Consider the following 16,220-nt stretch of genomic DNA (forward strand, 5'->3'; position numbering starts at 1 on the left):
ATAAGGGTGTTACATTAGCAGTTTTCCAATCTGCCGGGACCTTTGCTGAGTCCAGTGAGTTTTGGAAAATTATTACCAATGCATCCACAATCCCTACCGCTACTTCCCTCAAGACCCTGGGATGCAAGCCATCAGGTCCAGGGGATTTATCCGCCTTGAGTCCCATTATTTTACCAAGTACCACTTCCTTAGTGATTTTAATCGTATTTAGTTCCTCCCCCCCTAGAGCCCCCTGTTTGTCCAGTGTTGGGATATTCTTAGTGTCCTCTACTGTAAAGACTGATACAAAATAATTGTTCAGTGTTTTTGCCATCTCCATGTTTCCCACCATTAATTTCCCAGTCTCATCCTCTAAGGGACCAACATTTACTTTAGCCACCCTTTTTCTTTTTATATAACTATAGAAACTTTTACTGTCTGTTTTTATATTTTTTGCTAATTTACTTTCATAATCTATCTTCCCTTTCTTAATCAATCTTTTTGTTATTTTTTGCTGTCTTTTAAAGACTTCCCAATCTTCCATCCTCCCACTAGATTTGGCTACCTTATATGCCCTTGTTTTTAGTCGGATACTATCCTTAATTACTTTACTTAGCCACGGATGGCTATCTTTTCTTTTACACCCTTTTTTCCTCAGTGGAATATATTTTTTTTGGAAGTTGTAAAATAACTCCTTAAATGTACACCACTGGTCATGTACCGTCTTACCCTTTAATCTATTTTCCCAGTCCACTCTAATCAATTCCGCTCTCATACCTTCATAGTCTCCTTTATTCAAGCTCAGCACGCTTGTTTGAGATCCAACCTTCTCACCCTCTAATTGAATATGGAACTCAACCATGTTATGGTCACTCATTCCAAGGGGATCCTTTACTAGGACATTTTTAATTAATCCTGTCTCATTACACAGGACCAAATCTAAGGTTGCTTGCCCCCTGGTCGGTTCAGTTACATACTGCTCAAGAAACCCATCCCTAATACACTCAATGAACTCTTCCTCAAGGCTGCTCTGCCCAATTTGATTTGTCCAGTTAATATGATAATTAAAATCCCCCATAATTATAGCTGTTCCCTTATTACAAGCCTCAACTATTTCCTGATTAATACTCCGTCCAACAGAGTTGCAACTGTTCGGAGGCCTATAGACTACACCCACTAGTGTTTTTTTCCCCTTATTATTCCTTACCTCCACCCAAACTGTTTCACTATCCTGCTCCTTTGACCCAATATCATTTCTCTGTATTATAGTGATTCCTTCCTTTATTAACATAGCCACCCCACCTCCTCTCCCTTCCTGCCTGTCCTTCCTGATTGTTAAATAACCTGGTATGTTTAATTCCCAGTCATGGTCACCCTGCAGCCATGTTTCTGTAATGGCCACAAGATCATACCCATATGTCATTATTTGTGCCGTTAACTCATTCATTTTGTTACGAATGCTACGTGCATTCAGATAAAGAACTTTCAAATATGTTTTGTAACACTTAGTTCCTGTTTTTTCCCTTTTTAGTACTTTACTTTTTACTCCATACCTTCTGTCCCTTCCTGACACATTCTGTTTTTTAATTCCCCCACTGCTACCTAAGTCTATGACCTTCTCTGCACTTGGCTATTGCTGTGTTAAGTGTGGAGCTGTGGATTAATATCTTTATCATTCAGTGCGTACGGTTATATTGTTTTCCCCTCCAAAGGGGCAAATTGCTTCCACCATAGAAATTATCGGAACCAAATTCCAAAACTGAAAGAGACCAATGGGAGATGTTGACGAGTGAGAAACTCAAGTCATGTTATTACTCATTTATAAATTATCCACCAGAAATAGCTGTCTCGTTTTAAGCTCAGCTCCATTTCCTGCTGCAGTTCTCTTTCCTGTCATACTTCCGGTCATGGTTCCTGGCCATTTAATTCACTGTGCTCCAATTTACTTCCCTCCTTCAGTCATGGAGAGCCTTTACATAAAAAGGCAGAATTCAAGGACCCAGTAGGTCACCTCTGCACGATGTCCAACACCTTACCAGAGCATCTGGTGTAATATTTTAGTGTATTTGTGATTACTTTGCTGTATATTGAGTTAGTCCAACTTGAATGGAGGCTCCTTTCAGATCCACAACCAGTGAAAATGGACAACAGACTGCCAGTCATGAGGCTTTTGCACAACCCTACAAACATGACATTTTGTTTTTAAGATGTTGATTCATCTTTTATGACAAAAGCATAATCAAAAGCTCACCTGAATAGCCCAGACAGTGCAGCCATTGCCTGAAGCAGTACTAAGCCATACCAAACCTCAGTTCCCAGGTCTAATTCCTGGTGTGTGTTGAATTGGCTGCTCTCAGCCAAGGCAGCTGTTGGGACACTACACTTGACCTCAGCACCCCGCATTAAGGGGAGTGGGGCGGGGGGCGGGGGGGTGGTGGGGAGAGGCAAAGAAGCTAGGGTTCATACTCCTGAATACTTTCAGATCAGGGCCTGGAGCAGAGCATTGAAGGAGGCTGTTGTGTATGTACCTTTAAGAGAGAACTGATTTTATACTGCAGTACCGGCAGTGACCACACCTGTATATAAAGCCATAACAGGCTTCTGTACTTCAGTTTTAAGCTTACCCTCTGTTCAGTAAATACCTGTTATTATTGTACTCCTGCAGTCCGTGTATTATTGATACTCGGACACTACACTGGCGACGAGCAGGTTCGAACTCACCTGCAGTACTGCATCACCTCACGGGGATCTTTCCCTGAGAAGAAGCTTCTTGGAGGTCGAAGTCAGAGCAACGGGCGTTGACCGCGGGCAACCGCCCAAGGATCCATCGGAGTTCGGAGAATTGCAGGGGAGGCTGTGGAGAGCTGGGCTTGGCTCCCCAGTCAAGGTGTTCCAGCAAATCGTGCTGGTAGCAGGTAGTGCGCTGACCCTTCCGGACTGCGGCGGGCTCGAGCTCGATCGAGCGGCTCTGCGAAGGGGCCGTGCAGCGTCGTCGGGAGGAAAAGAGAGAGAGAGAGGGTGGAGCGCACAGGGCGCGGTCGGTGCTCAAGAACCGGGCAGCGTAGAGAAAATAAAACGAGGGGAAGGTAAAGTGAGACACGCCGAAGCCGCGGGTCACCGCCATTACCCTGTAGAATGCTAGGAGCAGCGTGGCAGCAAGGGGAAGAAGGAAAAGCGCGGGAGGCGCCATTTTATTCCATTGGGGAAGAAGGAAAAGCACGGGAGGCGCCATTTTAATCCATTGGGGAAGAAGAAAAAGCGCGGGAGGCGCCATTTTAAACCACCCAAGATGCCGAAGAGTGGCAGTATCACTGCTTTCGACAACGAGGTAGAAGACTGGACCACGTATGTGGAAAGAATTGAAGTGTACTGCAAGGCAAATGAGGTGGCCGATGGAAAGAAGGCGTCGGTATTATTAAATTTGATGGGCGCGAGAACGTACGGCCTATTGCGGAATTTAATTACCCCAGCTAAACCAATGGAGAAAAGTTTTGAAGAGATTGTTAATATCTTACAGGAACACCTAAACCCTACACCGCTGCTGATAGCAGAAAGATTCAAGTTCCATAAAAGAAACCAGCACAAAGATGAGAGCAATGCTGACTATCTTACGGAACTACGCAAGTTATCGAAGCACTGCCAGTTCGGAGCAGGACTGGCAGACACTTTAAGGGATAAGTTTGTCTGCGGGCTCCAGAGGGAAGGAACCCAGAAACGACTACTTTCGGAAAAGGACCTGACGCTAGAACAGGCTTTCAGCGTGGCAGTATCCTACGAATGAGCAGCACAGGGAGCTGCGGAAATACAACAGAATCCACAAGAATACAGCACTAACGAAATGGCGTATGGAGCAGAAAAGTGCTATCGCTGCGGCAGAACAACCCATGATCAGAAGGACTGCTGGTTTAAGGACAAAGTATGCAGGCAATGTGGGAAAATGGGACACATAGCAAGAGTCTGCAGGTCGGGAAAGAAAACCAACACTAAAAGAACTACGAAGGAAAAGTACAACAAAGAAAAAAAAATGACAGACAGTAGTTCGGAAGATCAGGAGAGTGATAATGACTCCGGGAGCAGGAGACTAAGTTGTCTAAAGTTACACAACGTGATCGCAAAGGAGGATCACCGAACCATTTGGGGCACCCTCATGATAGCAGGGTCCCCAGTAAAGATGGAATTGGACACAGGATCAGCCCTAACTGTCATGAATCGACGAGACTATGAACGGCTATTCTCACACATACCCTTGAAGGACACGTCCATTGTATTGAAGACATACACGGGGCAAAAAGTCTACCCCAGAGGAAAAATAAGGGAGCCAGTTAAGTACAATGGCAAGGAAACACAGAAACTGTATCTATATATACTACAAGAAGGAGGACCACCATTATTGGGACGTGAATGGATCCGAAAAATACAATTGGATTGGCATTCCATTCAGGCGCTAACTGTGACTGACAAAAAGGATGATGACGTCACACCTGGACGACTGTCAAAAATTCTAACTGACGCGAAAGAGGTGTTCCAACAAGGACTTGGGACTCTAAAAGGAGTAACGGCAATGATAAAAATCGAAGATAACGCAAACCCAAAAATTTTTAAGGCCAGACCGGTACCGTACGCGATCCGCCCAGCCGTTGAAGCAGAGCTGGAGAGTCTGGAGCGTTCGGGTGTGCTGTCCAAGGTGGACTGGAGCGAGTGGGCCACACCCATCGTTCCTGTAATGAAGAAATCATTGAGCAGCACGCCTGGGGAGCCGAAGAAGGTTCGCATCTGTGGGGACTTCAAGGTAACTGTGAACCCAGTCCTGCACACAGTACAATATCCACTTCCATGGATAGAAGATATTTTCGCCTCACTATCTGGAGGGAAACGCTTTACGAAGATTGATCTGGCCCAAGCGTATCTGCAAATGGAGGTGGAAGAAGCATCTAGGAAATACCTCACGATAAACACTCACAAAGGTCTTTACCAGTACAAACGACTGGTATTCGGGGTAGCATCAGCCCCGGCTATTTGGCACAGGGCGATGGAACAAGTCCTGCAAGGGATCCCGGGGACCCAGTGTTATTTGGACGACATCCTGGTTACGGGCGAAAATGACAGTGAACACCTTGCCAACCTGGAGCAGGTGCTCACTAGATTACAAGAATATGGGCTACAAGCCAACCGCCCCAAATGCGAGTTCTTCAGGAGAGAAATCTCGTACTGTGGCCACATGATTGATGAGGAAGGGTTGCATAAGTCGCCAGACAAGATTGAGGCTGTCGTCAAGGCTCCAGCACCGGCAAATGTGTCGCAACTGAGGTCGTTTCTCGGGTTGGTGAACTACTACCATAAGTTCTTGCCGAATTTATCTACAATTCTGCACCCACTGAACGCCCTGCTGCAAACTGGAGTAACATGGAAATGGAGTGATGAGTGTAAGCGTGCCTTTCAGAAATGTAAATGCCTAATCACTTCAAAAGAAGTATTGGCCCACTACAATCCAACACTACCGATTCGGTTGGCATGTGATGCGTCTCCCTACGGCATTGGAGCGGTGCTGTCACACAAATTCCTTGATGGTTCAGAGAGGCCAATAGCCTTTGCGTCGTGCTCGTTAACCTCAGCCAAGCGTAACTACGCCCAGCATGACAGGGAGGCCCTCAGCCTGGTGTGGGGGGTGAAGAAGTTCAATCACTATCTGCACGGGCAGAAATTCACCCTACTGACTGATCATCAGCCCCTGGTCTCCATTTTTAACCCAAAGAAGGGCGTTCCGGTGATGACGGCGCAGCGGCTGCAAAGATGGTCACTTTTTCTAGGGGCACATCAGTACGACATAGAGTACAAGGGTACGAAACAGCATGGAAACGCTGATGGGCTGTCGCGCCTACCGTTGCCTATGGTAGAGGAAGCACCTGCAGTGGACCCTGTTGAGATATTCCATTCAACCATAGTCGAATGTCGACCTGTTACAAACTCAAGTATAGAGAAGGAAACCCGAAATGACCCGACACTCTCTCGGGTCTATGATTTGACGGTGAAGGGATGGCCAGCACATGGCGACTCACTGTTGCCAGCATTCTCGCCAAGGAGAGAACAGCTGTCAGTGTGCCGGGGGACCTTGATGTGTGGATCCCGAGTGGTAATTCCACCCAAGTTGAGAGATAGAGTGCTTAATGAGCTTCATGAGGGTCATCTGGGAGGGGTAAAAATGAAGAGCCTAGCCAGGGCGTTTGTGTGGTGGCCGGGAATCGATAAAGAAATCGAGGATATGACCAAGAGATGCACAGGATGCCAGAAGGTCCAAAACGCTCCACCACAGGCCCCGCTACACCCATGGGAGTGGCCCTCATCTCCATGGCAACGGGTACACATTGATTTTGCTGGTCCATTTATGGACTCAATGTTACTAATCACCGTGGATGTCCATTCGAAATGGCCAGAGGTCATCAAAATGTCCTCCACCACCACAGAGAAAACTATTGCAGTCCTACGGACCATCTTCACCAGGAATGGCTTGCCAGAACAGATTTGCTCCGACAATGGGCCACAGTTTGTGTCCGAGGATTTCCGGAGGTTTCTGAGGAATAATGGGGTGAAACATTACACATCTGCCCCATACCATCCAGCCACAAATGGATTGGCTGAGAGGTTTGTTCAGACCTTTAAAAAGGCAATAAAGGCGATGTATAACGACGACATACCACTCCAACACAAGGTGGATAATTTCTTGTTTGCTTACCGGAATGTGACACATGCAGTCACCAACCAAGCTCCAGCCATAATGTTCTTCAACCGAAGGCTAAGATGTCGCCTGGATTTGCTCAAACCAAACATAAGACGAGATGTTGAGGATAAGCAATTCCAGCACATAAATGAGAAGCCAACCAGAAGCTTCAAGATAGGGCAACCAGTCTTGGCCCGCGACTACCGAACAGAAAAATGGCAGCCAGGAACGACATGCACACAGCAGGGACCACTAATGTACACAGTGGATGTTGGAGAGAGCATCGTGAGACGCCATGCTGACCAGATTCTAGAGTCACAGGAACAAGCCAAACCCATACCACGAGCATGTGCACCTGGTAATCAACCTGAAGTACAGATTGCGTCTACATCAGAATCAGTGGTATTGGAAGCTGACGAACCAACCAATGACAATGAGCCAGAATCGACTCCGCCGCAAGAACAGGATACTCGAGAAAGGCGCTATCCAGTCAGGATCAGGAAGCCTCCTCAAAGACTGAACTTATAAATGATTATTTCAGTTGATGTATATAGTACAGAGAAAATTGTAATTGTAATTAGTTATTATTTAGTTGTTAAATGAATGTTATGTACTGTTTATCTAAAAGGGGAGGAATTGTTGTGTATGTACCTTTAAGAGAGAACTGATTTTATACTGCAGTACCGGCAGTGACCACACCTGTATATAAAGCCATAGCAGGCTTCTGTACTTCAGTTTTAAGCTTACCCTCTGTTCAGTAAATACCTGTTATTATTGTTCTCCTGCAGTCCGTGTATTATTGATACTCGGACACTACAGAGGCTGGGAGAAGAGGAAGTGTCACTTAGAATTGTTGCAGGGAGGGCTGAATCAGGTGGAAGGCCAAAGTAGATAAGAACATAACCCACTAGGCACTACATCCTGGATTCTGATAGGTTGCTGCCAAGCACATGCCTTGGAACTAATCAGAAGAACCAATCAGAGTTTAGATTTAGTGATGTAATCCTTGTAGTCAAAACACTCATTTACTAACTCAATTATAGGTATGGATAATTAGTGTAAAAATAGGATGCTTCAGATTTTATTTAATTGCTTATGAATTAGCTTGCTGTTAAAATTATTTTCATATCTATTTTAAGAGGGATGAAGTGTGAGTTGTGAAGTTATCAGAGATTTAGCGAAATAACACCTCAATTGCAATATTTTACACAAAAACAAAACTTGTTTGGGCTAAAAAAAAATTCAGCCCTTCCACTGAGGTTGCCTAAATTAATTTCACTAATTACAGCCAGCAAAGTGTGGAGACTTTCACAGCCTCAGTCTGAGCTGGATTAAAACCCAGGCACTAGAGGTGAAAGGAGTGTTCAAACCATTGACCCCTTCAAGTGCCCAAGTTCATTAATGCACAGTAATCTCGATTAAGATTAAAACAAAAATTGATGCAATACCTTTTATAAGTGTGTTTATCAGATTTTGAAACAGCTTCTGTGAAATAATCTTCATTTTGTGAATAGGTGACCTCCAGTGCCAGGAAAATGCTACATTTTTCTTTCATTACTAACAAAAGAACTTGTATTTATATAGCACCTTTCATATCCTTAAGATGACCCAAAGTGCTTCACAGCTAATTAATTACTTTTGACGTGTAAACATTGTTCTGATGTAAGCAAACACGACAGCCAAATTGCACACAGTACAGTTCCACAAACATAAAAAGAGCTTGTATTTATATAACGCCTTTAACGTAGTAAAACATCCCAAGGCACTTCACAGGAGCGTTATCAAACTGAGCCATATAAGGTGATATTAGGACAGGTGACCAAAAGCTTCGTCAAAGAGGTAGATTTGAAGGAGCGTCTTAAAGGAGAGAGAGGGAATTCCAGAGCTTAGGGCCTTGGCAGCTGAAGGGATAGCCGCCAATGGTGGAGTGATGAAAATCAGGGATTCTCAAGAGGCCAGAATTGAAGGAACGCAGAGATCTCGGAGGGTTGTAGGGCTAGAGGAGGTTACAGAGATAGGGTGGGGTGAGGCCATGGAGGGATTTGAAAACAAGGATGAGAATTTTAAAATTGAGGCGTTGTCGCACCAGGAGCCAATGTAGGTGAGCGAGCACAGAGGTGCTGGGTGAACGGGACTTAGTGCGAGTTAGGGTATGGGCAGCAGAGTTTTGGATGAGCTCAAATTTACAGGTGGGAGGCCGGCCATGAAAGCATTGGAAGAGTCAAGTCTCGAGGTAGCAAAGGTATGGACAAGGGTTTCAGCAGCAGATGAGCTGAGGCAGGGGCGGAGATGGGTGATGTTACAGAAATGGAAGTGGCGGTCTTGGTGATGGAGAGGATATGGGATTTGAAACACAGCTCAGGGTCAAATAGTTTGCCAAGGGTGGGAACAGTCTGCTTCAGCCCGCCAGTGGCCAGGGAGAGGGATGGAGTCAATGGTAGGGAACGGAATTTGTGGTGAGAGAGGGGATGAATGAGACAAATTACCAGATAATCTGTTTTGGGGCTATTGATTGAAGGATAAATATTGGCCAGGACACCGGGAGAACTCCCCTGCTCTTCTTTGAATAGCACTATGGGATCTTTTACATCCACCTGAGAGAGCAGATGGGGCCTTGGTTTAGCATCTCGTCCAAAAAACAGCACCTCTAACAATGCAGCAGTCCCTCAGTACTGCACTGAAGTGTCAGCCTATGTTATGTGTTCAAGTCTCTGGAGTGGGGTTTGAACCAACAACCTTCTGACTCAGAGACAAGAATTATAGTGGAAGCCTATAGGTATCTCTTAAGATTAACTTAATTCTGTTAATGAAGAAATTATCTTAAATGAGCTCCCTGTAATTGTAATATATGAATGGAAATGAGATAAGAAAGTCAAAGTAATAGGAAATAATTTGCAGGGTATGGGGAAAAGGCAGGGGAAGGGGATGAAATAGATAACACTTGAGACAGTCTTCCTTTTTAAATGCATTCATTCACCTGATGTGGGTGTTGCTGTCTATCCCTAATTGCCTTTGAGACAGTCTGCACTGGTGCAAAGGGCAAAATGCCTCCCTTTTGTGCTGTACAATTCTATGATCCTGTATGGATTCCCACCCATGACTCTCTGATTCTGATTTCCGAATCTCTGCCCTGTTGTCAGGGAGACTGAGTGGGGGCCAGGAGCTTCCCCACGAGAAATGGAGGAAAGACCGGAATTATTGAGGACTGCTCTTACACACCTTCTATCTAGCATGGTTACTGGTGGCACTGACAGAGGCCTCGGAGAAGGCTGTGGCCTGTGGTGCGTTGAGGGAGAGACACTAAAATAAGGGAGGGAAGAAAGTATAAAATAAAAATAAGATTCATTCAGTCTAGGATGCCCAGGGTACCACACATTAATTCCATTTTACCATATTAAAAGTGAATCCCCAACCTAATAGATTGCATTTTGAATTCTGAGAACTAATGAATCTGTAATTAAATCTTGAAATTGTCAGACCTGCTCCTCTACATAGCAACAGGAGTCGGCCACTCAGCCCCTCGAGCCTGTTCCGCCATTCAATTAGATCACGGCTGGTCTGTATCTTAACTCCAGCTACCCGCCTTGGCCCCGTAACCCTAAATACCCTTGCCTAACAAAAAACTATCAATCTCCGTTTTGGAATTTTCAATTGACCCCCAGCCTCAACAGCTTATGATATCATAAGTTAAACAGATGATGTGAGCAACAAGCCGAGGCTGCAGCTCAATGAAACCATCAGCTGAACAACCATTCGAAACAAAGGGTAGCAATATAGATTTACCAGGTTGAGTTTAGGTGCATGACCATTCAAAAGGAGTTTAGAGACAGCAGTAAGGAAGATGCCTGGAAGCAACATCTGTAGGGGGCACAAATGGTGCAACTTTCTGAAGCCTGTGTAAGAATTCAATTAAAATTTACCATTGAGTAACTGGCCACTTGTGTGAAAATAGACCAAAATATCTCGGCTCACTGCTTCCAGGACAACCTACAGATTAGACCAAGAATGTTAATTATCCCAGTCACAAAGCTGCAAAAGAGAGCAAGTGCTAGTCGTATCACGTAAGGATTTACGTTCAACAATCATAAAGTCAAAACACTTCTCTAAATAGCAGAGCCAGTCAGATGGCTGCACCTTTTTATTGCTTCTAAAGCACAGTGGCTCACATTAATGTAATTAATTTAGGCAAGTAACACAGTATTCCCCTGATAGATGCTCTTTTATGCTCCGCAGTCTTGGATAGAAAATTATATGCTATATCTATTTAACTGTATCCCTCATCTTTCCAACTGACTTGGTCCTCCTTTATCCAAGTGTGGGTCTCTCATACTGGCTCTGCCCTGTTTCATACCCTACCTCTCTAAAGGCTCTGCCCTGGGGTCCTTCGTTCACATCCCACGTTTCCACTGTACCGTTTTTATATCCCCAGTTCTTAGCTGCTCTGGCCTTGCTCATACTCTTTCTCATTTTATTTTCACTCTTCATTAGGTGCCTGCTCCAGATTTTTTTTGGTATGTAATTTTCTTTGAAAAATATAAACTGGCGCGAGTTCAGTGTTTGCGAGATAGAATGAAGGAGCAGAGCTCGGCCGATCATCCCTGTGTCAGCCTGCTCTCTTATCTCAATGTGCACTCAATCATTTTGTAGCAAACAACAGCTGCAGTTCAGGTCTGCGGCCTTCCTACCAAGGATTGAGACAAACTGCACCAGCAAATCGTAGCAGGAGTGCTCCATTCTGCCTGGGTGCCATTTATCTACTTAACTGGCACAAGGTTCCCTTTCAAGTTCATGTTTGTCTTTTTTTTTTACATCACTGAATATTTAAAATCAATTCTCTTAAAATATTTATTCAATACCATCTGTTACATGTGTTTGCCATTAACCGAACGCTGCCCAGCTGTGAAATGTTGTTATTCTGTGGGAATGAGTAAGGATTTGACTGCCCAGTGGAGGGGTAGTGGAAAATAAAAATAACAAACATGTGTGGGCTGCGGATGGTCAGTTTACGTGGGGTGGAGGGGGACAGGAGCTCTGTCTGCTTTTCTGCTATTAAAAGCTGCACTCGGGTTCCAGAGATTGCTGAGCTCCTAAAGAATAAAGTAAATATTTCCACTCGTGATGGCGTGGTGTCACTGGGGCTAAAGACCGTTCTACGTGCCGGTTTTTGGGCCCTGACGTTACGCTGCGGGATCCTAGCTTACGGATGCGTAACAACATCTGCCGGACATTCTTCTTGTTGCTGTTTTAGTGGAGGCGCTACCCATTTATTTTAGGCTGCTTTGAATCGTTTGTCTGCTGGTATTGCATGGGGCCCATAGTTAACAAAAGAAAAGCTTGTGACAAGTCAGAAAGACCTTGCTGTAAAGCAGAGAGGTTGTTAACTGTGATAGTGGAAGGGTAAAAATTGCTTCTAGTTAAAATGTAAGGTTGCTTGCCTATATTTCTTTCTTTTTCACCCTGTATATATATTTTTTAAAGTGACTGAGGCCAGTGGCAATGCTGTCACCATTGGAAAAAATAGTTAAGAACTGAAGTGGGGTGGATGAAGCAGATGGGGAGCATTTTAATAAAGACAGGAACATTATGTAATTCAAAATACAATGTTTTATTCTTCTGTTAAAGTGTAGGCATATGTCCCTTTAAAGCTGTGAAGTCTAACTGATGTTAGGTAAACATTGTGAGAGTCTACTCAAAGATCAATTGCTGTTTAGGCTGGAAATCGGAATACTGGCTTCGTTTCTGTGAAGGTCAGTTAAGAGCCTGCAGATACTGTGGCTCTGGTATTTTGAAGAGTTTCCCTTTACTTTCCAATTTCTGACTCTGCTTCTTTATACGATTTTCAAGTATGACAAAAAAAAATGGCATTAGCTTGTGAGATGACAGGAGATTTGCGCAGCTATACTATACATATTTAATTCAAACGTCTTACTTAAAAGTTTCCTACGGAAAATCTAATAGTCGAATGTCCAGACTTGCTGTACCATTTGGCTGTGACACTAATAAGTGGCACTGTGATAGGAGTTTCATTGTTAAATGCTGGCGTTCAGAAGCCACACCTTGCCTGTCACATCACACTCAGTGATACATAGTCACTGTTCTGCAGGGTGTTTATATTTTGGGAAAGGTTGTGTTTAGAGCTTTATCTTCTTGAGTAGTGTGTTTTTGTATACTTTATATATAAAATTTCTCTACATTTCTGTCCTTTTAATATATTTATTAAAAAGTTCTCTCCGTATGTTGTTTGCTCTCAGTCGGCTTAACACTTTCTAATGGTTCTCTCCAGGTTTTTGCTACAGTGGCCAGATGAACATTTAATATAAAGAGATAGTTACACCGATTTATATGTTCCATGGCAGTGTCGGTGCAGTTGGCATCTGTCCTGCTTGCCTGAGCCCCATTCCCCCTTTGAACGTCAATAGCAACTTCGGACCAGCCGAAATTCTGGGGGAAAAAAAGATAGAAACCATTGCCCTATCTCCTTTAGTCCTTTGGAGTCCAAGGCTGGAAGACGGAAACGTGTTAAAAAAAAATTGTGCTCCCATCTGCTTCATCCACCCCACTTCAATTCTTAACTATTTTTTCCAATGGTGGCAGCATTGCCATTGGCCCCAGTCGCTTTAGCCCCCCTTCCTCCTTTGTGCTTTGATGGCGGCATCATTTTGTGTTTGTTCTCCACGTGATCCCACTGCATCGTGTATTCAGCAAGTGAGCACAAACTGTAATCTTGCTGTATCATTGTGAGCCAGGAAGTTTAAATCCGCTCAATTACTTTTGGAAAAAAAGGATTACTCCACTTTTCAATATGGTGGGGAAGAGAGCTTTCTGCGTTGCCAAAAAACTCCCTTTGAATTCAGTATCTGTTCGAGAAAAGTTCAGTTTCTTGCCCATCACCATCCTTCCTTTAGCCATGGGAGGTGGCTCCAAAATAAAAGAGAGTGTATATTCCTTGTTGTCCCATTTCATAAGCCCCGATTCCAGCTCTTAAATTTTGCACTGTCGTGGATCCATTGCCTTCCTCCAGCCCCTTCCTTTCCCTTGCTCCTGCTTTGGATCTCCTTCCACATTTTATGATACCATTGGTCACACTATAGATCAACCTGTCAGCTCCACTTCCTGCATCCCCAGCTAAGTTTGAGATGTCCTTGTGGGCCCTACTTCCCCCAGCTGCTCACCTGAAGTTCATTAGTTTTTAAATGGCCTAGGCTTCCTCTGGACCTCTTCCGCACCTTATTAATGTTTGAATGGTCCGACTTCCTCCAGGCCTGCACCTGTACATTATTTATACATTATTTAAAGCATATTAAAAAGCATATTCATCAGTTGACTGTGGCCAACCCAACGAGCAATGCACTAGTATGTGAAGTTTATGTAATAATACTAGAGGGTTCTCTCATGGTGTTGTTCACAGTGAGTCAGAGTCTATGCTGCTTTATGATGTACAATAAGCACTGCCCTCAGAGGAGATTCACAGGCAGCCTACAAGATATCCACGCTGTTACACCAGAAGCTTTGGCCTGGATATCCAACTTGGATATTGACTTTTGATTTGCTTTGCTACTACCATACGAAAGAAGAAGAAGATGATGTACAATAAGTCAAATTTCATTTTTATTACAGAGTGTTGTAGTATTTTTAGGCTCAATATCCATCATTGTGTGCATATTTTTGTGAGAACTGTAAGTCAGTTGCCTTGATTACTACTGAATGTTCATTCAACTCTTTAAAACCCAGGATACAGGGGAAGCTGGCAGAAAGATGTTGCAAGTAGGTAGGAGGTAGTTTGCTGCAAGAGGCAGCAGAAAGATGCGGGGAGAAGGGAACGTGCAGGCAAATCTGGACAGCAGCAGCCAGAAGTGGTAGACGGGCAAATTGGGGATGTGAAGGAGCGTTAATTTCCTGCACTCCCAAGAAGTGTAGTAAAGGTTTTCCTCAGCAGTGACCTGGAAACATTTCTAGAATCTAAATCAGCACTCTCGTCTGAACTAGAAGGTTCAAGCCCAACTCCAGGAATCGAGCACATAATCTAGGCCGACACTTCAATGCAGTACAGAGGGAGTTCTGCATTGTTGGAGGTGCTGTCTTTTCAGATATAATGTTCAACTAAAGCCCCATCTGCCTATTCAGCTGGACTTAAAAGATCCCATGACACGGTTCAAAGATTGGAACTTGAACCCACAACCTCCTGACTTAGAGGCGAGAGTGATACCACTGAGCCACAGCCTGTGCATAAATTCCTATGTCCATGTTAATAATGGAAACTGCCTATGTGAACTCGCCACCATCATTACAAGATTCTGTCCGAGATAGCACTGTAGCACCTGTAGTGCCTCTACTGGGGGAAGGGTGTAATGACAATGTGACAAGTTTACATGGCAGTTTCCATTAACACGGACATAGGAATTTATAATAGAAAAAGTTGACAGGAAGTATATGCAGATGTAAGATTTTTTTATATCATAATAGATAGGTAGATTGATGGGTGGATTTGGAGTGCCTGCCAGGGATGTTGGGAAACTTTGTTTTTAAGAAATGTTCAATAGTACGAAGACACAGGAAGAGTTTGAATTCATTCCTTTGAATGTGCCTTCCTGGCTTCCTCCATTATTACTTCCTTTTCACCACAAATGCAGTTTGAGTATCTTTGATGGCCTTAAACACCAGCAGTGACTTGGCAGATGAGCGACTGTTCATATTGAGATCATCTTTGCTCAGCAGGGCAAGGTTTCAGTTTTGCTCATTATGAAAAGGATTAAGCGGTTTGAGCATAGCAATTGTTTTCTGATTATCTCTATTATCCATAATTAATAATTACAAGTTTACATTTCAAATACACAGTGGAATTCTGACCCATTCTGACAATAACTGTAAACAAACTATAATACATTGCAATCTGGAGAATCACAATAAATCATGGGCAGCGCATACCTCACAGATTTTGTCTAATGAAGGAACAAAGTAGTCATCGCAGACGATCGCCAGAGCGTAGAACATGTACATGGTCTGTGGGAGAAAGAGAGAGGTTGAAAGAATAAATGTAGTTTGAACAATTCCTATTTTCCATTGTAAATGCAGTTATAAAATAGTGTGTGCGCAACTCCAGACTGAACCCCTTCTGAGCAGAACAAATCGTTCCTTTAATTATTCTTGGTCACTAAGAAATGGGTTCTGTTTGCCTATTGGATGTCATTATTTACCGTAGTGCCACCAGTGAAAATTGGCAATTTAATTCTTTATGAAATGAATACTCAAATATAAGTGACAGCTGCAATGAATTCACAAGGTAGCATTTATTAGTTTGTAGAGAATAGGGCAGGACAGCACTGGGAATATTTATAATAGTTACACTTACAGATGTACCCAACCAATGCCAAAAGATTTTACAGTACTGCATGGAATTGGCACAATCAAATGGTTTTGCATTAAACCCGCTTTGGTTCCGTAACCCTTAATGCTCTTGCCTAACAAAAATCTATCAATCTCAGTTTTTAAATATTTAATTGACCCTCAGCCTCAACAGCTTTTTGGG

General features: G+C 43.7%; 1 protein-coding gene across 2 annotated transcripts in view; it reads right to left on the minus strand.

Annotated features, from left to right (window-relative positions):
• Nucleotides 1–16,220, minus strand: part of slc24a3 (solute carrier family 24 member 3) — a 688,381-nt gene that overhangs the window by 231,698 nt on the left and 440,463 nt on the right. For both annotated transcript variants that reach the window (XM_085981789.1, XM_085981787.1), the window contains exon 4: nt 15,620–15,694. In XM_085981789.1, the coding sequence (XP_085837915.1) occupies nt 15,620–15,694 (75 nt within the window). The remainder of the gene's footprint in view (nt 1–15,619; nt 15,695–16,220) is intronic.

The sequence above is a fragment of the Somniosus microcephalus genome, chromosome 3 (assembly GCF_052327205.1).
Source record: "Somniosus microcephalus isolate GS21.2 chromosome 3, FLI_Smic_1.0, whole genome shotgun sequence".
Taxonomy (NCBI): Eukaryota; Metazoa; Chordata; class Chondrichthyes; order Squaliformes; family Somniosidae; genus Somniosus; species Somniosus microcephalus.